The following is a 21,600-nucleotide window of genomic DNA, read 5'->3' as shown; positions in this document are numbered from 1 at the left end:
TCATGAAAACTAATTTCACTTGAAGGAAGCAGCAAATGCATTTATCACATCAGTTCTGCACTCACAGGGTCACACAGTCCTAGGACACCAGTAATTTGATGCTGGATAAACAAAACATTAGCTGTACTTTAGCCACCATTTATTCATACATGATATGAGACATTCATATTACTGTGGCCTACTTTAGAGCCAAGATGAATTTGACTAGGTAACAACAAAATCTTAAATGCTTCCTATTATAATGTGCAAATCTAAAGCTGGAATCCTAGGATGAGGCATACATTGAACAGGACCATAGTAAATGCACGTGTAGACTTACAGGGCTATGAGCATTTAAAGTGGCCTGTGTTGCAGGAAAAGACAGTTGCATTCATCATTATGATTAGCATACATCTGTATTCCTGGAGTGTTCAGCAAGATTCCTGCCATTTAGGAATTGGATTGGTGTCAGTCACTGCATAAATTTATAAACACAACACAGACCTAAAAAGCTTTACAGTAAAGATCCACTGGGAGAGGGGGAGACACAATGCATTTCTAAAGCCACAAATGCTTTGCCCCCAATGGAATCTCTGCCAGCGGGAGTCAGATATCCAGTGTCAGTGGAGATAGAAGAGGTTTGGCTACCTCTGAAATAGTGTCCCAGGAGCAAATTGTAGCCATTCGCTTATATGGGGGGAAGGGGTATGCTCAGAAGCATTTAAAGTGATCCCTCCTACGCACACGGGGCTGGAACAATCAAGTCCAATGCTAGGGAAGCCCCACTCCCCTATTTCCTTTAGCCATAGCAAAGGATGGTTTCTCCTCTTCAGACAGAGATGCAATGGATGCTCCTGAGTACACATCTTAAGGATTTTCCCAGTAATTAACTCACTTCCCAATCTTTCTTGGAATACTAATAAAACATCATATCCTTCTACTAATGCAAGCAGCTTGTGGATACAATAAATAGAAATCTGATTGTGTATTGATACTTGAAAGCTAGAGCCATACTGGTACTGTGTGTACTGATTAGTAGAAAGAAGGGGGTGGGGGAAGAGAAGCAATTATAAAAGGTGAGAAATAAATACAGCTGGGAGTAAGAAAACCAATGAAGCTTTGGTGGATAGAAGAGAATTCACGTAGGTAGAAATAATTTAGGGGTAAAATGGGTTCATAATAGAATGTTGCTTTTAAACTTTCAGACTCAGTTTAACAAGTAATTTTTAAAAATGCAATAGATGGATATAATGATCTGGCTACAAAGGAACTGCAATCTCTCTACTTAGGAGTGGAAAATAAATTAATTGTAATCACTTCTGAATATGTCAGATGACAAATTTCTAAAATTGAAACAGGACAATCCCATAATTATCTGACCAAGTTCTCCAAAGAGCCAGAGTTTCTGCTCTGTGGACCTTATGGGCAAGTGGAAGCAAGAAACAAGTCTGGCGAGGCAAGCAGTTTGAAGCATGACTTTCTTAATAGGTCAGGACCCTGGGCAGCTCCCAGTGGGCCCTGCTACTTGAGCTTTGGAGTTTTCAAAGGTGGTATCTAAATCAAGAGCTGGACCCATTTGTAGCCTTATGGAGGGTAGCATGGCCTGTACTGCAGTTACCCTGCTTCCGTAAGGAGCTGGTTGTGCTGACTTAAAGGGCTCTTGCGTAAGTATGGAGACACTGACTTCTAGATTGTGCAAGGCATGGGAATACTATTTGAGCTTCATTCTATGAGTCCTAGGAAAGTTCAAGAGTTAGGTCCTCTCCTGCTGAGAGGGCCCCAAGGAAGGCGTTGTTGAGGATGATCATCAAGTGGAGCAGTCTATGTGTCCTCCCTACTGGTATCTTCCTCAGTGTACTGTAAGAGGCCAGGTTTGGAAGCCATGACAAATAGACTCCCTTTATACAAGTGTATGTCAGAACATTGCCCCCCAGCAACTTACAGATCTCTTGTTTCCTAGGTTCAGAGCTTCTCTGAGCTATGCCCCATTGTGATAACTCAGTGATAATAAACACTGTACAGTTCACTGTATCATTAAGCTGTGATTAATGTTTTAATGTTGTAACCCACCCTGGAACCTTAGGGCAAGGGTGGGAAAACAATTATATTATCATTATCACCATCATCATCATTATCATCATTCCAGGCTGGAATACCCAGAATCACAAGTTTTTTAAAGGCCATTTTCTTGGCAGTTTGATAAAAGGTTCTTCCTCATCAGTTATGCAAGTCTTGAAACAAAAGCTGAATCTCACAAACGTTTGAGTCAGTTCTACGCAGTTCTTTACCATGTTGTCTTTCAAAAGAGGAAGTTTTGTGTGGGGTTTTGTTCTGGCAATAAGTAAATATATGCTCTGCAAAATTGTTCTGAGAATAAACCTGGATGAACTAATCATGAGTTATTCCAATTAGATTTAATTGGAAGGGCAGCTGGAATAAGAACTGCAACTCAGGCAATTTATATAATACAGAGAGCCTATAGGTGCCAATGCTGGAAAGATCTTGCCACAGGGCAGGGCACTTGATTATGTAGACCTTGTAGTGCTTCCCAGAATTAAGATCTTATTTTTAACATAACTGGTGGACTGTCCCACTGTAGCGCCAGCCAACAGCCTTTAAAATATGAATTGCTATCAGGAAGATATTTCCGTTTTCAGCATGCTGGAAGCAAGCACTTAATTGCAGTTAAAAGGTGTGAAATTAGTCGGCAATCCTCCAAATGGTGTCTGTATGTGTAATTTATCACCTACTTGTAGAGGTGACTGTGTTAAAAAAATTCACATGCAAATTATAAAAATACAGGGACCAAGTTTTTAAAACTAGGCCTTCATCCTCAGATGTGAACATACATTTAAACATTGTAAACATCCAAGGAAGGATCTCAGGACCTGTGGTTTAGGTCATCTCCAGATTGTTAGTATTCTGGTCACCATGCATGCACAGCTAGGAATAATCCAAGGGAGCAATGATTGAGCACAGAAAGGCCATTATGGGTCAGAAAAGGCCACAGCTTGATTGGTTACCAGAGTCTGATCTGGCATAGGGCAAAAATTATCAGGCAGCCTGTCTTCTGGCTGCTTAGTCACTCAGCCTGTCTGATGGGGACACAATGTGGGATTTGCCAAGCTCTTAAGGCCCACCATGGTGCAAGCTGCTCCTGTGGGTTCTGCCAGCCAGTTCAGTTATGTGGGCAGGTGCTTCAAGACCTTGAGGTGCCACTCCCAACTCCCCTATGGATCTTGACCAATGTCCTTCTCCACCAAAGTTGCTTCAATAAGAAATGGGGGGGGGATGACTAACACATATAAAATGGGGGGCTGACACAGTGGATGCAATTCTGTTCCCTTTTTACATGTTTAGTAACAGGGCTTAAAGCTAAAAGGATTTCTTTATTAACCTAATTGGTACCTTCTTTTGGGACTCATTCAAGGAAAGTTAAACAGATTTACAAACTTGAATCTGTAGTCACGTGACTAGACCCTGAACCCTGGTAATTTAACAATAATAAACTTATAACCATACATAGCCAAACTTTTCTTATTTGGTGAAGAATTATGCAAAACTTTTCACCAACGCTCATTATTTCCTGATAGAATGTGGCATAAGATAAACCAATAAGACATTAAATTGAAATCTGGTGAATGTTGTTAAGCTGATCATAAGCTGTCTCTGTTACTTGCACATATATTGGTTTAATTATACTTTCCTTGAGTATCACAAAGAACAGAATTTCAATTCCAAATGTTAACATTTCCTCACTGACAGCCCCAAAACCTACACAGCTGTCAGGAGCAGGCTATTTTAGGCAGATAGAATAATAGAGGTTTCTACTGTATATATGAATATTTCATCTATACCTCATTAACAGTTAAAATATGATCAATATCCTGGTGAACTCTCATTTCATCCTCCTGTTTCTTGTGCCAGGGTAAGAGGCTTGCAGAAATGAGAAAATATGAGTTTCAATATAAAATGCTGCCTCGCACATTGTTTTCCATAGTTTAGAAGTTGTTGTGTGTTTTCATCTGGTATTAGCTTACTGCTTGATTCAAATACTTGATTTTAAACAGTTTTTTTAATTGACCAATGTTATTGTTTTATTCATTTTGTAAAGTGCCTTTGGCATTTTATTACAAACAAGTGGTATAAAAATGTAGAGAAATAAAAGTAAGTGACGTTCCAGCACAATGTAACCATCATACAGATAGACTAATCAGTGAGCCACAATTCTTTGCAGGCCACTGTCAAACAGACACTTGTGGCAAAGCCAGTTTGTTGACAAGTGATGTGTGGAAATAGTCCCGTGACACAGGGAGGAACCATAACTCAGTGGCAGAGTACATGCATTGCATGCAAAATATCTCTCCAATATCCAATCTCTGGCAAGATTAGATAGCAAGAGATTTGACAAACTTCTGCCTGAAGCAGTGTTGAGTCCTTCCTAGTTAGGGCAGATAATATTAGGGTAGAATGGCAAATAATTTGACCTGGTTAAGGCAGCTTACTATATCCTTTCTATATCCTTTCAATGTAGTGCAAGAAGGGAAGGGACAGACTACTTATGAAATGCATTTGATATTCACTGAAAAATGACTGGAAGCATTTGGGTTTGAATGGTTCTGTCCTCTATGTCCCCAGTTTTCGGTCAAGATGCCCTCAAATTTAATTATTATTCAGTGTTACCCTGGGTGTAAGTGGAACTCACTGAAGCTGAGAATCAAAATATGGCTACCCCAGATTTCATTAAGTGCCCCTACCATGCCAGGCAGAGCCAAGTTAGAAGTTCCATTAAACCTTCTGTAAAATTGATATTTTTTATTGCCCAGACAGAAACAATTTTCTGGGAAGAAAACTAAGGGTTTGTTGCTTGTTGCTGTTGCCTAGAAGAAAGCAAGTGAATGGGAGCGTGTGGGGAAGAGGAAACAGGAGAACTTGGGCTTCTGCATGTCATATGGAGAATATTCCAGTTTATTGCAGTAGCCATGGGAGTGGGAACAGAACAAGTAACAGTTGCCCATCCTAGATGATAAACAATATTGCAATGGTCCTCTTAAGGTACGATGGGGGAAGCACCTAGGGCATGAAACTATGGAACAGTAATCAAAATTGGACAGCAAGCAATAGGGCTATTTATGTGACCAATACATGATATGATCCATATTATAGAAGCTCCCTAGTGAAAAAAAGTCAAAGCTCAAAACTTGCTTTGGATTAAATATAGCAGGCACTGAAGTATTGATGTAACAGAAAATTACTTGTACAGATTATGTCTTGTATTTGTAACCTCATGAGACCTATTCAGGCCCTTTCTTCTTTCTTTAACTTCATTTAATCTCCATTTATGTTATTTCTTATATTATTATAGTCTAGTAATAATAGCAGTCACAGTAGCAACAGCAATAACATTATTAACAGTAATTAAATGTTTGCCCAGTAGCCAAAGGCCTTCCAGGCACATGCACATAATTAAAATATTGATAATGTTCAATTAATTCACAACTAAAGAAATAAAAGAGATTAAAAACAGGGAAAAACTCAGATGCAGAGTCCCGGCTACACACATTAGCACAAATTTGTACCAGTAACTCTGATGGAACACAGCAAGCTACAATTTTCAATGACTACTGGTAATTTAGTCCCAGAAAGTCTTTTTATGGACTTTAATGAAGCCTGAGAATGAAGTCCAAACCACAGTACAAGCCATAGCATAGAGCCTTTACAATTCTGACAAAAGTTCACAGTATTTGAATATTGAAGACCTCGCTCTGTCCTGATACTATTCAACTAAGCTATTATATACAATGACAGTTATGGAGTTCATTGTTCATTGAAACTAATAGTCATGGAAGCCTCAGACTTGACCCAGCAGGACTGTGACATTTCTTAGGACATGTTCCATGTATAGTAAGGTATTCAAAGGAATATGCTACAGTTAGCTATGCTATGGTAACATCAAGAGTGGACTATTGCAATGCACTTCACATGGGGTTGCTTTTCAGAAGCTTCAGTTAGTACAGAATGCAGATCCCCAACTCTTCAAGGAGAACAGATCTTATAACACCAATTCAAAAGGCTGATTTTGACCTATAGGACTCTTTACGGCTCAGGTCCCAATAGCTTCTGGGATGCCTCTTCTGATATGAACCTACCTGGACACACATATCTTCTTCTCTGGAAGCCCTTCCCTGGAACCCCCTCTGAAGGGTGATGACAAAGAAGAGGGCCTTTTCAGTTGGGGCTCCCTATCTGTGGAATGCTCTCCCTGGTGAGGTCTGTCTTATGCCTTTGTTGACACTTTCATCTCCTTGATGGGCTGAGCTATTATTGTGCTACCAAAGCTTCCTGTTGCTCTCATAGGAGGTTGAGAGTATGGGGAAATATGCATACAGGACACACACTTTTGTGATCATCAATTCTTTTGAGAGCCGATGTGGTAGTTGTGCTTCCATCCCATATGGGAGCACTTGTTTCAAACAACCAGTGAAACTTATTTATGAGTTAATACGTATAGGAATGCATTGTTAAACGTTATGCATTTCACTGATAGCATGGGATTTAATGCAACTACAGGAGATGGTTTTCTGAAGAAGGGTTAAATAATTCAATAATATATAGCAATTATTACTGCATAATGTTGGCATGCGGGGGGGGAGGGGGGGTTGACCAATAGAACTTTATGGATGAGAATGCAGGTTTTATTAGGCTTGTTATAAATTTTCTGAGTAATATTTAGAGATAACAAAAATTCCTTTATTGTCAAATTTTGATGGCAGCTCTAATATAAATGGAAAATTAAATCATAGCTGAAATATTGGCACTCCTGTATCTCATTTTGTATGTATGCATTCTGTACCTTAACAAAAGACCTTAACAAAAGCGTTCCTAGGCATCAGCTTATATAATCTCATGCTACACATTAGCAGCACATGACAATCCCTGCTACTTCAGAGAAAGGAAAGAAAAATTACTGAAAATTAAAGGAAGTTGCTGGGGAACCTTCTTGACCTCAGCTGGTATCTACAGCAGCAACAGGTTTTGCAGTTGCACATTGGTTAAGGATGAATCGTTTTAAAATGTGAGGCTAAATTAAAGCTATTTGATATGTAGCCACACAAAGGAAAGGTTTCTCATTCTACAGTCGCTGGTGATGATATCCTTGCAAATGAGAAACAAACTACCAGATAGCTAGAAAGTATTATTCCCTGTGATCGCTGCTGGAAATGAGTTACTCGGTTCTTATCATAGAAGCATTTGGGCTTTGGCATAGTATACTGAACCTTTCTTACATTTCATGGCCTTTTGACTCTACTGTTGAATTCTTTTTCCCCTCTGTACTCATGTGTGTATATATATCTGCCAAGAGAAGACAACACTTGGTGCATCTGACAGTGTGCTGTGGACCGTGAAAACTTATGACACAATAAATCTATTAGTCTTTAAGGTGCCACAAGATTATTTGCTGTTTTGACTTCTGAAATATGTTCTATGTGCATCCATCTGATGTCATTTCAAGTAGCCACTATCTGTTCTAGTGCAAGAAATCACATTTTCATGCTTATCAACAGTATTGTTGAAAATGTGAAAAATGAAAAAATGCTTAATTCTTAAAGGGAGGGCAATTATTCTATATTTACTACACACACACACACACACGTACGTTTGTATGTCACTTTTCATTTTGAAAAATGATCACAAAGCAGTTTCTAGAAAAAGAACAAACAATAGAGTTCACTCAGTAGGTCAGAGAGTTGATTTAAAACTGCCTTGCCACATGACATTCACATTCACCGAGAGCAAGTTATTGCAGCTGCAGATCTAAAGGGCATCTAGCACATTGGCGTTGATATCAAACTAAGTCATAGGTAATGTATGTCCATTGATTCCAATAGGGCTGTTTTGAGTATGACTAACTTTTGATATCATCCCATAATTTCCCTTCAGTAATATCATCAAAGCTTGAAGTTAGCTTCCTGGCCTTCTCATTATTGTTAATAACATTGCAGATGTTATTAACAAAATATAACCCTAGTTTGACACAGCACTTGTATTTCACCTCTTTATGCCTGGGTCTGGTTGCAAAAGCTGTTGTAGCACTCAGACAGGCACTTTATTTGATATGACTTCTTGTAGGTAACAGGTTACTTCATCAGATGCATAAAGAACACCAAGAATGCATTAAGAATAAATGTTATGAAGAATGTTGACATTTACCAATATATTTTTTAGCAAAATAGAAAACCAGTGCTACATTCTGATTACCAGTAAATTTCAGTGTCAGCCAAGTGCCTTTGGCTAATAGCCAAATTTCATTCTCATTTCCCTCATTTAGCAGTGAAGGATGACATATACAACTGCTGATTGGTAAGTGTTCAAAATAGACCTGACATTTGTCTTCAACAAGTGATCCAATTTCCTCCTGATTTCCATCATGCTGCAGCAAATTTACCAGGATATGCTGAGAAATGTCCAGAATTATGAAAATAACATATGATTTTTGTTCAAAATTTTCTTGCACCTAAGTAAGTTTCTCAAACTTACTTTTATATAATAATTAAAATATACATTCCAGCAAACTGATACAAATAAACAATTACTGGGAAAGAAAATATGTTATTTCCATATGCAAACTTTGGCCAGACTAAATCTAAATATACCCTCTCCTTTGACTAATGTTAAGATTATACCCAAAGTAATCTCTGTTGTTAACTCATCAGACTGATGAGCTATGCAACTCATGCCATGCACTGAACCTTACAGATAAACAAATGGTGCTCTAATTTGGTTACAGAGCAGATATTAATTTCTTAAATAATATATGAAGAGGATTTTCAAGCTTGAAATTGTTTAGCTCTGTGTTCAAACAAAGAAACAGTGAATACTGCAATGGATGCAAAATGCTATAAAGAGTTTTGAGATACGTAATTGGCTGACTTTTCACTGGATTTGAACAAGGGAGTGACAAGAACCTATTTTAGTAGTAGCTCCTCTTTATCTCTTCACACTGTTTTTCTTTTTAACAAATCATGGAACTCGCAAAGATAAAAACGAGGCTACAGTAGAAATGTTTAGGGGTGGAATTATTTCTGTGTCAAAGACTATATAAAGTGCCTCCTTGGTCGGCATTTATAATGCACACAGTATCTGCTGAACTCACATAACATGAGATGCATCTTCACTAAGATCCTTATTACTTTAAGTTTCAAATTTATTATCTGCAGTTGAGCTTATCTGACAAGAATATGTGTAGCCTTATCATTTGGGCCTGTGCATAGACAATAAAGCAAATCTCAAAATAAACAGCACAATTGACAGGCAAACTATGGAAATGGTGAGGAATTGAAGTTTTGAAACCTCTTTACTGCTGCATTTTACAACCATGCATGTTGTTTATCTTGCTTTTCAGTGTCAGCTGTAAAATGTTTCTTTCTTGGTAATAGCACTCATGACAACAGGGATGGTTTGAAAAAGTAATTCGCTATTTTCCTGCAGACCACCAAGAAAGTGAAGAACATGTTGAAACAATAAGCACTTAAAGTGATCATAACAACAAGATTTACAGGGGGCTCAGTGCATAAGTTCATGGAAGAAAGGCAAACATCATGAAACAGCTTTTAAAACAAAGCTAAAGCCAGCCAGTGCCAGCATTGTGGCTAAAAAGTGAAAGGTACAGTGAGTGTCTCACAGTATGACTTCAGGGCAACAATGGAACATCCCCTTCCCCACCTGCCTTGGACACCCAGCAGATACAGTCACATTGTGAAGAAAATGTCTGCTCAAACAACAAATATCAGGGAAGGATTGTAATGGATATACTAGGGATAGATGGGCAATTTTATTTTGGATTAATGTGATTTTCACATGTACTGCCACAGTTTTGCTCAAAAATTATATGTTCCTCTAGAAACACACTTTCCTAAATGTATTTGATCTCAAACTATGCACTGAATGCTGCATAGGCCCTAGAAGGATGGAGCATAAATATTTACAAAAAAATAATTGTTGGCTCGCCACTATCTCCATGGGGGACTTCCTTTGTGCTGCCTCTGCAGCCAGCAGGGAAGCACTCAAGCAGGAACAGCACCATGGTGCTGGAGCCCAGGACAAACCCTGACACACAGAGAGTGCCAATCAGAGGATTCAATGGAATGAACTTTGGCCCACTCCTAGGTTATAAATTGATGCCATGGGTGCCAGGATTCCCTGCTCCCAACTTAACCACCCTTCCTAAAAAGTAGAGAATGCTTGTGGACTGTGGCCAGCCACACTGGTTGATGGGGCTTCCCCCTCCACACCAAGGAACAAGGAGCAAGGGAAGATCTACATCAGGAACAAGTGGGGAAGAAATATCAACACTGGGATCTGCTGCCCTGGTGGATCCTGCCACCTGAGACAGTCACCTCACCTTGCCTCAATAAAGCAATGAAGAGTTCACCACTCCCATAGAAATAAAGAATTTCTTGTTCTTATGCTATTTTTTAATCACAAATTGATATGGCAGGAGAGATTGGGCAGGATCAACAGCCTACTAAAAGGAGCTTCATGAAAAGTTTTAACTGGAACCACCTGACAGTCGCAGCTCCAGTTTACAGCATTAAGGCTGGTTGCCAAACAAGCAAGTTGTGGGCAGGATCACCAGAATGCTACACAACATGGTGGACTTAAGGGCATGGCCAATCCCTCCTTTCTCCCCAGTGAGAAGGAAAAGCTGGGCAGCAGGTGGGCTGCCTGATGGTAGGGCTCCTTGCCCTGTGCCACACCAAGCTCTGACATGCTGGAAGTATTACAGTGGTGGGCATATTTAACCCACTACTGGATTGGTGTGTTGAATGCTATCCCCCCCCCCCCCAGGCTGCTCATTCTCCTCCAAGTGGAGCACAGATAATAATGTTGAGTTGTGAACCCTGTTGCAACCTTCAGAGAAGTGCAAAATCCAATGAATACATTACATTTCAGTCCACATATTAGGCTGGGAAGTGCAGATCAGGCCAGTCCCTACCATAATTGACAAGGACTGCATTTCTCAAACATACAGTCTCTCCCTGTTGCACACACATCTTTGAATGAACTGCAAAATGGGGAACTGTGGGGGGACTGTTTTCTGGGATGGTTTTTGCTGATGTAAACTCTAGGCCACGCTCTATGCTGCAAGGCAGAAATCCTATCACTGATTAACGGATCCTTGCGGTGAGGAATGAAAGGCAAAGGCAGCAAGAAATTCATTAAAATTTTGGCTTATAATTGAGAAAGCTATGCTGTATGAGTGGTACATATAAATGATAGATAGATAGATATAGGTAGATAGATGATAGATAGATAGATGATAGATATAGATGATAGACTGATAATTCTTTAACATTCTCTCCCTCTGCCGACACTCCTACTACCTTGCCTGTCCCTGTTTATGTCTTTCCCTCACCTTTGTACCTCCCTTCAGTCATTACTCTCCATCATTTTCATCTCATATTCTCTTTCACAACCCCCCTGCCTCTTCTCTTTCCCTCTTCTATGTTTGATGTCTTGTGAGATCTAGGAAAATAAGGTGATACCTTGTGTCATTTAGTTCAGTGTTGTCTGCATAGATTGGCAATGGCTGTCTGAACTTTGAGGTAGGGGTCTTTTTCAGCACTACCAGGAGATGCCAGGGGTTGAGCCTGGGACCATTTTCATGCAAATTGTGTGCTCTCACACTAAGTTATGTCGCTTTGCTAATAGCTCTGCACTTGCATAACAGCTCTATGGAACTGGCCAAAATAGTGGATCCAAATAGTAGCCATGCTCTTGGAGCTCAAGCATAGCTCCCACCCCACAGAATCCCATCTTTCTTAACAGCTCTAAGTTGGTATACAAGTGGAACCATGTGGTAGTGATGCCCCAATATCTTGGTTGCAGCTGTCACCTTAGTGCCATGGCTCTAAATCCAGAGTCCTCAGACCTTGAGTACTAGAGAAGTAATAGCTCCAGAGAAGAAATGGATCCACTCCCCTGCTCATTCTGAGTAGACCCACCAGCATCAGATTCTACACCTAGCCACCCAAACACCAAAGATGTATCTTTGTCTCGGGACTCTGAAGAATCAACAAATGATTCCTTTAAGGATCATGGAAGTGCTGCAGAGAATACATGAACTAAGGCCCCACATCTCAAAGCATTGCCACCTAGAGGGGCTGCATTAATGGTCACAGGCCCTTTAACTAGCAGGCTGAAGCAAATTGGGAGTAGAGTTTTTGTCTATATCCTCGAGATATGGCTATAAAGCTTGGATAGTTGTAACAAGGGAATTTGTTCCCTCCTGCTCTCAGACTGCTAACCATGGTCCTGAAACTATTGTTATTGCATTGTGGTCTAGCACTCAGGTCCAGGGTCCTGTCCAAGGTCCTGACCTTCCTCTAGCACAAGGATGGCTTCGGAAGCTCAGAGAATGCTTCTGCCATCTCTTTCGCACTGTTGCCTCCTCATAGTGACAGGACATTAGAATAATTTACCTAGAAAAAACTACAAAGCTAGGAAGCAAGAAGAGTTTGAGATACAGCTGTTAGCTGCCTAGTAAATCTGTGAATCCAGTGGGAAACAAGTCCCAGCAAAACAACTCCTACCCCACACCCTACACCCCATCTTTAAATGATCAGGTGGCAGTCCTCCTCACAGCTTAAAGGATTCTGGCAGAGGGGGATGTGCACCCAATGGTAAGCATCCTCCCAACCATTTCCCCACCATCACTTCTCCTCTCATCAACACACCTAATCCATAAAACTGACAAATGAAACAAACAAAAAAATCCGAATTTACTTGGAAGAAAATCTCACTGATCTCACCAAAATTAATTCCAAATATCTGTGTTTAGGATTGCAGCTTAAGGCTAATAAATGACAGTTTGCAACCTTATCCTATAAATCCATATTAGCTCTTGAAACTCAAGCAGAGGATTACATAGAAGTAGTTAAAGCACCATCTTGCACTGTAAAAATAGAAAGGTGGACTAGTTTTAACTGCTAATCTCCAGTTTAAGACTGAGGATTTGTTTACTTACTTTTCCCATCCGAGAGGCTTGAAAGGTCCATTACTAAATGTTACCTGCTGTAATAATGCTCTTTGAGTCTTTATTAATATTAACAAGAAACTATGATTTTACATAATGGAACGTATTGCTATTTTAAAAGGGGAGGGAAGTTTCCACAGTAAAGGAAGTCTGGAACCTTAAATGGCACTACAGGTGCTCCAGAAGTGCCATTCAAGTGTCATTCCAAATGAAGGATCCATCCTTATACCAAGGATAGGATTCAATGAGATAGATAGACTGCTGTTCTTAACAGTACCATGACTTGTAGAACCAGACTGCAAATAAACTGAAGTTCTGCTCTCATAGGTGAGTTCCATAACCCCTAATATCCATCAAATAGTTTGAGATTGTGTTTTACTCACTTCAAACTGGTGATAATGAACTGTTTTACCAGGTAAAAGACTTTGAATTGATTTTTTTAAAAAAACTTTTTTATCATATTATCAATGCATAGTATGTTGCAGTCTAACACATAATAGTAAGAAGAGGGGGAAATAACATAAGACATATATCTGTAAATAATAATAGTAACATAGCTTATTCCTCCAATTTAATTGACTCCTATGAGCCTTAATTTTAACTCTCTTCTATTCTTTCTCTGGTATCCTATCTGTTGTCTTTTGACTGCATTTTCTTATTCTACTAAATTATTTTCATTACCTTACACTGTCCCACTTTGTCACATCTACTGCTGAATATTTTTTTCAGTCTGTTACACTTCATTTCTTGTTATACTATTTTTTTGTATATATTCTCTATATATGATGTCTAGTCCTCTTTTAAATTTTTATCATCTTTATTTCTTAATCTGTTTGTCATGCTGGCAAGTTCTATATATTCTAATATTTTAAGGTACCATTCTTCTCTTGATGGTACTGCATCTGTTCTCCACTTCTGTGCTACTTTGAATGGAATTTGTGCCACTGACAGGAAAAGCTTCTGGCAGAAAACGTGAACTGCCAATTTGTCCTACTAAGTGTGGCCATGCATACACCAACACAACAGTGTTCATATGCATTGTGGGCTCTCTACAGATGCATTCTAATGAATGTATGTAGGTCAGGTATGGAACCTACTTACACTGTGCCACTTCCCTGGCATGTATTCATTTGATTTCACATGAAAATATGAAATGGGCTGCTGTATGAAAGACTGGGGTGTAAACAACCTGAAGATGCAAACAGAGACTCCACATTTTCAAGGTTCATTACCAAAAATTAAGGGGACTTGACTTGCTGTGCAAAAAATAGAAACTTCCTTTTCATTATATTGGTTACAGGAAGACCACCAAAGTGAGCCATTCCAAGCCAGAAGAAAGATTTCTTTATCCTTGAGTGACAATGCTTGTAATCTGTGAAGCACCCACATAGTTCATTGATCTGTGCTTTATCCAGTACAAAGTGCTATATATTTAGTACAGAAGGAGATTGCTTGTAAAAATGTCAAGAACCCACAAGTCACTCTGATGTTATTTCACAGGACTTATTCTAAAGAAATAAGGAAAGAGGGATCTTCATAAAGGTTAGGAGGTAGGGGCATCATGAATAGTGTGTCTTATTAATGTTTTTGAGCAATAAAAGTTCTAAGATCATAAAGAAAGGAATGAGGTGGTTTTTTTTAAAGGAATGGGGTTTTATTATGCTTTTAAAGATTGCCAATATTTTAATCTGCACTAAGTAAGCTAGTTTGGACAAACATACCAGCCATGTGCAACAGGCGCAAAGGGATTATACTGTTCTGCCTTGCCCTTGGACAGCATCCATGCCTATGGGCCCAAAGGACATCCACAAATGGCATAATATTTGAATACAGCTGATGCACCAAGGTCTGAATCATGTAGCCAATTTCCAAAATATATGTGGGTTGTTGATTTTATCAATTGAGCCTACACTTGTTGGATTTTTCACATGTAGCCTCTGTGCTAACAAGGATACCTACAAGGAGAAGCCTGGTAGAAGACCAGGCACCCCCAGTAGAAGACAGGCACCCCCAGACTAGTGGGCAGGGTACCACATCCCCTTTATCTGTAGCTGATAAATACATGCAAACCAAGCCTAAGGATAGTCCTTGACTTGAGGGCTTGCAAATTGATATTAAAAAGGCATGTCATAAATTGGGGAAAAGGTCAGAGATGGATAATAAGTTTGCAATGTAGGAAAGTGGGAATGAGTTTGCTGCAGGGGAATCTCAGGTTCACTTTTATTTTGCTCATTCAGTATCATTTGCCAAATTCAAAAATCTGTGGTATATCTAGAAGTTCCCTCTTATGAGGATTATATCCATGTTATCTCTGGCCACAGGTTTAGTTCATGGTTTGCCAATGCGCCAACTGCAGGCACACATATGCCCAGAGAGGCCTTTCCAGGGCCCACAGTCTTCCGTCTCACACTGAAATTAGCCTTGAAAGAAGCCTTTCTTCGTCATCAGAAAGCTTTTTCTTCAAGCCTAGTTGTGGTATGGGGTATTTTGTGAAGTTGCAGCCGGAGTGTGTGTGGTGTTCATAACAGTTGCTGTAGTTTGCAGACATGTCCATAGGACCAGAAAGGTTGGGGACCACTGATCCAAGCTCTAACTGTATTGCATTGCATCCCCTTTTAATAGCCTAATTGTGATGTAGTATTTTTGTAGGGTTGTTAACAGATTTCTTTTTACCATGCTTCACTACAGCTCATCAGTTTTGTCTTCTTTGGATCACCCTTCAACCTTAACTCCAACCTGACTTTCAACACACACTTAGATTTGTTACTAGCCTACTGTTCTAAGGCTGTGATCTAATTTGAAACCCATCAAACATGTGCAATATCAGGCTGCAAATCTTCTTTTCTCTCCATCTATTCCTTGGCTTTCAGTATTTACTATGGCCATTTTCTGCAGGATTCCTCTGCTGTTTGGTGGTTTTCAAGTTTAAACCATTTTGGAAGCAAAGAGAAGAGAGCCAGATTGTATTCCTGCTTTCTCTATAGAAACAATAGCATTATTGTATAGCAATAATGTAGCAATAAATAATGTAGCAATATATTCCTGTAGGATTTAAAAAGAATATATACTCCCACCCCCTTTTTTTAAAAAAATAAAACACTGTACATTTGAATGTGTTGAAAACAATTACCTAGATATACTGGGCATATTACTTCAAATCTCCAAATAAAATTTCTTCCCAACTCCAGGTTTGTTTGTTTTGTACCATACATGGCAAATACAGAGTGAAGGATACAAGGTGAATGGTACTTACTCCTGTTATGTAGCGAGGTCTATACTGGATGGTTCCAAATAAGCCAAGTATGACTATAATAATGTGTACAAAATTTGCCAGGATTGGTGCCCACTGATAACCAAGGAAATCAAATATCTGTCTCTCCAGCACACATACCTAGGATTAAACAGCAACAATGATTTGATTAGAATAGCTCATGAGAAAAAATAGTCAGAGGCTTTGGAAAGCATTTCCCTCTTCACTTACCACCACTAGAAACATTGCCTCACTATATATATGGTTCAGGAAGCAGGGGGGGGGGAGTTGTAATGACTTTGCAACAATTCACTCCTTTTGTTTTACTGAAAACAGCATTTCTGTGACAGTCCATTGAGTTATAATCCGATAGCAAAAATATTCACAAGGACAATTTTGCCAAGATATTATTCCCATTCAAGGAGATGCTTTAGTTGAAGCAGGTACAGCATGACTACATCTGTCATTTATTACTATTATTACTGACAGGCTCTCTATCACCAGCTGGTTTGGAAGTCCAAGCCAAGTTAAAGACACAGCTACCCCATTGTTCCCCTCTATTTGCACCAACTCATCCTTTCTCTTAGCCTTTGCTTCAGATACATTTCTTATAAATTTCTTATAACCAAGAGATATGTGTGTATTGTTTAAACATGTGTGTGTATCTCTATCTCTATCATCTATCTATATCTATCTATCTATCTATCTATCTATCTATCATCTATCTATCTATCTATCTATCTATCTATCTATCTATCTATCTATCTATCATCTATGTATCATCTATCATTTATCTATCTATCTATCTATCTATCTATCTATCTATCTATCTATCTATCATCTATCTATCTATCTATCTATCTATCTATCTATCATCTATCTATCATCTATCTATCTATCTATCTATCTATCTATCTATCTATCTATCTATCATCTATCTAATCTCCAGCTATCTATCTATATCTCTATATCTCTCTCTATATCTCTCTCTATATATCTATCTATATCACATCACATACAAATCTAAATCTACCCTTTTGGAGCTACTTTCCATCACACTTTTCACCTACTTGGGTTATTAAAAACTAGAGATAGAACCAGGGAATAAATCAATGTCATCATGGGACAGGACAAAATTCCATTCCATCCTGTTTCCATGTGGGTTGTTCAGGACAGGTTTCCAAAGTATATATCCTTTAAAAACTGCACAGAAGTTTTTTAAATGAAAAAAACAAAAGGGGGGGGGACATTTGTTTTATAAAATTTATATCCTGCTTGGTTGTAAAACAATAACAACCCTCACACCACTTATGAGGTGGTCTAAGTTGTGAGCTCTCACAAGGTGATCTGGGGGCTGTCTGCCTAATCATGTTGTTTTTAAAAAGCAATTTCATCCAGCTGTATGCAGTTAGCCTAAAAAGTGGTTTGTTGCCATGCAGATTGAAATCACCGTAGTAAGGCCTGCTGGAAGTTACAGAATTTGATCACTTGCCATCGCTCTCAGGGGGAATCGTAAAATGCTTAAAATGTGTGTAAAGGACATACATCTTTTTACACACATTTTACTGTTTTACATTGAATTCTCTCCTTGAGTCTTGGGGGAGGGGGCATTAAATTAAAAAAAAGTAAAATATGTCCAGTTCCCCTTAAGAGCAATGGTGCATCAATAAGACAAAAATAAATGCTCTTTTTAAAATATGCTGCCAGATTTAACACTTTTCTTGTGCAGATCAAATCACAGCTGATGTAACTGCTGCATGATAGAAAAGGTGATTGGGGAGAAATTCCATTCAGTTCATATTTAAAGGTGAACCTCCTTCATCTGCACTTTCTGAAACAACAGGCAAACAATAAACAGACATCCCTTGAAATTCACACTTTTCTGAATTTTGCAATGGATTTCGCCAACCAACCAGTGTATACAAAAATGTATCTATTAAGGCAGGTGTGCACAATCTGTGGCCCTCCAGATGTTTCTGGACTACAACTCCCAGCCAGCATAGCCAGTGATCACGGATGATGGGAGTTGTAGTCCAACAACCATCTGGAGGTTCGCAGGTTGTGCCTCCCTGTACTAAGGTAAAAGTATGCATATGATAGTGAAAATAATGTTTTAGGGAATATTGCTTTGCAATACTGCATATTAGACAAAAGTGAATAAAAACATGTGCTTATTAGGAGAAATTTGCACTAAAATGCACAGAGACTCTCTTTAAAAATAAATTAATTGCAGACTGATGGAAATGTGGAGAACTCAAGGTTTGGGGGAAATGAGAACCCGAGAAAACCAAATCTGACAAATTTGCCCATCTCTAAGTTCAAAAAGTGTGCTTAATACATTCATCCTTGAAACGGCACCAAACTCTGGAAGACTCCAGAAACTGCTTTTCTGCAAAATGTCAAGCAATGCTCAATGCACTGATTTTGACCAATCAAACACTGTTTGTCATACATCTGGATGTATACATCAAGTCCCAACTCCATAACAGACAGCATCAATCCATCAGTGGGAGCTACAGTTTAGCTATGAATGGACATCACAATGGACATTCACCAACATTCTACCTTCTGTCTTATTTTCAGCTGCTCTGTATAGAAGGAACCTCTTATCCCTACTGAGTAGGAGGGTGCTTGAAATGAAATTTATTCCAGGTCCAACACATATTGGAACAAATCATTCATTGAGGCCCTGTTTTTAGCAGCAATTATCACCAAATACATGGGGCACTGTAGTGGATCCTGTGGATTCTCTGAACTGATAAGAGAGAGAGAGGTGATGATTCCCTAATAATCTTGAGAAAATGCAGTGGTGGAGTGCTCCTAAAGAGGGGCTCTTGCTTCAGACTGTATAAAAACATCTTCATGTGGTACTTTTGGACCCAACTGCAGAGTGCAGAATAAACACAAACATCACCATTTCTGAATGGATTACATGAGAATCAATTTTGGCTTTTGAGGGCAAATATTCAGCAGCAGACTGATAAGAATTAGTTTTCTCCGGAGAGTTTGATTGGTTATGTCCTTGAATGCCTTTCTAAATTAAAATAAAATCAGTAAACAAAATTAATTATTCTGGTGATACTTAATCTCAGGCCCCAATATTAACTTTTAAATTAACTAAGGTACCCGCATGACATAAATGCCTAATTCAATTGATCCATTGTCTCTTATGAGCAAGGTAGATATATTCACAGTGTATTTCTGGGCTTTTTTTTTTTTTTGCTCCCCCCCTTACTTTTTAGAAGGAACATCTTCCCCATCTTCTTTCTTTGAAGTTTTTGTGCTCTGAATTTATAGTCAAACGACATGATCAGCAATTCCACTTGATGTCTGTTGCTTGACTATGACTACATTCCTATACATGGTTACCTGAACTATATTCCATTGAACTCAATAGGGTTTACTTCTGAGTAGACATGAATAGATCTGTACTGTATATAACTTCAGAGGTTTGAGAGCAAACTTACAGCATATGCAAAAATCCAGTATAGCAATGAGAAGAGCTTTAGCCTAGTCTTCTCCAAAACACAGTAGTTATGTGAAAGGATGTTTATTATTACTATTTTGTATCAGGGAGCAACCAAGTCTTCAGTTCTCCAACTATAGTCTGATGTGTTGTCTAACTGCTGATCATCATGTGAACTTGCTGATCATGTGTTTCACTTCTTAAACACAATTAATGCAGAAAAAAAATACAGTGACCATTGATCAAAATGTTTACATTTGTGGTTCACATTCCCATCCCAGAGATGTACTTTACTGAAGACATTTATTAAAAGAGTTATAATAATCAACTTAGAAATAACTGCTTATTTCAACAGTGTGTTATGACAGGGTGGGGAGATAAGCCTGTCACAACTGGTGTGGATGAAGAGAGGAGGTAATAGTACCTTATTCACTTTTCCCACACTACTTATGACACATCTATTTTTCCACCCTCCTGCTCTCAGAGATGCCTTTTCTTCTAAGCTGAAAAGCCCTGAACATGCTAGAATTTCCTTCCAAATATTTTTTTTCATGCTTCCAATTATTTTGATGGTCCTTCTATGTATCTTTTATGGTTCAGTCATATCTTTCTATAGTAGGTATACAGCTTTCTTCGCATTCTTGAATGAGACAGCACATTTTCCCCCTCCCTTTCACAGTAAATTAATATTAATAATAATAATAATGATAATAATGTAGAAAATTATTGGGTGGGGTTGATGGGGGTTAAGCCCTGCACCATACAGATAACTGGGCCTTTTTGTGATGACTTCTAAACACATTTCTCCAGAGCAACATATTGTTCAAATCTCTGTATTTCATTCTGTTTGCTCAGTTTGCTCTCCTAATTTTTTGCACCCCCACCCCCACCCCCAGAATTTTATAGACCAATAATGTGCATATTGTATCTATTTTATTACCAAGGTTGTGAGGTAGAAACCTAATAGGAAAACAACATGGGTAAGTAAATAATGCATAGAGTTATTAAATTAAAAATGTATCCACTGACTTAAGTTTTCAAGATGACAATTCCATAAGAGTAAACTGGCTAGATGGTATGTGTACTGAGAGGAAAGTGGTTTTCCTAGTGGCTGCCAATTACTGCCCAAAATACACTTTCCTTTTTAAAATATACTACAATAAATGTGGGTACTAGGGATTTCTGAAGTTAAGGTTTATCCGGTCACAATGTGCAGTGTTGTCATTGATGGAAACTTCACATGCTGAACTTTTCTGTATCTTGCATCACTTGTTGATCTCTCTTTGGATTGCTCTGTTTGGACTATCATATACTATTGGATTTGTTTTTAAGTTGCTATTTGTATTTATCCCATCTTTCTGGTGAACCTAGCAGAGTATGATTAGCCATGATTTTGGGAATGGGTTGTATGTTTAGGTATGAGGCAATGTTTTTAAAAGTACTATTCCAAGGATGACTAATCTCTGTAATCACATGACCCTTAAAGGCAAAACAACAGTTTTCACTTCAGAAATGGAGAGTACTAAAATAGTACTCAACAGACAATTATAGCTGCAATCCTATACCTTTCTACCTGGCAGTAAATCCCATTCAACTCAATGGGACTTATTTCTAAGGAGACATGCACAGAATCACACTAAGTTGTTTTTCAGTTGCACTGTTGGAGGAATATAAAACAACTTTGCCAAAGGAAAGGAATAATGGGACATCTGTATAATACATGGGTTCTGACAACTTACTGAGAGTTATAAAGTCTAGGGCAGAAAGTTAAGAAGCAGGTAACAATGTGCTGTGTTCAACTAAATAATTGTGGAAGCAGAATGACCTCCTCTTGTGCAACAGGATTTCCCACCTCTGCTCCCCACATGT

The 21,600-nt window shown here is 38.7% G+C and overlaps 1 protein-coding gene across 5 annotated transcripts in view; it reads right to left on the bottom strand.

Annotated features, from left to right (window-relative positions):
- NKAIN2 (sodium/potassium transporting ATPase interacting 2) overlaps positions 1-21,600 on the bottom strand; it is a gene marked incomplete at its 3' end in the record, with an annotated part of 479,738 nt that overhangs the window by 229,939 nt on the left and 228,199 nt on the right. For 4 of the 5 annotated variants that reach the window (XM_083731510.1, XM_083731508.1, XM_083731509.1 and 1 more), the window contains exon 2: positions 16,269-16,406. The exons of the other annotated variant lie outside the window; for it this stretch is intronic. In XM_083731510.1, coding sequence (XP_083587636.1) covers positions 16,269-16,406 — 138 coding nt within the window. The remainder of the gene's footprint in view (positions 1-16,268; positions 16,407-21,600) is intronic. 5 annotated transcript variants of the gene reach the window in all.

This window comes from Podarcis gaigeae (assembly GCF_964106915.1).
Source record: "Podarcis gaigeae genome assembly, chromosome: 3".
In the NCBI taxonomy this organism is placed as follows: domain Eukaryota; kingdom Metazoa; phylum Chordata; class Lepidosauria; order Squamata; family Lacertidae; genus Podarcis; species Podarcis gaigeae.
The sequence above is the reverse complement of the archived record's forward strand: the minus strand, read 5'-3'. Positions and strand labels throughout refer to the sequence as shown.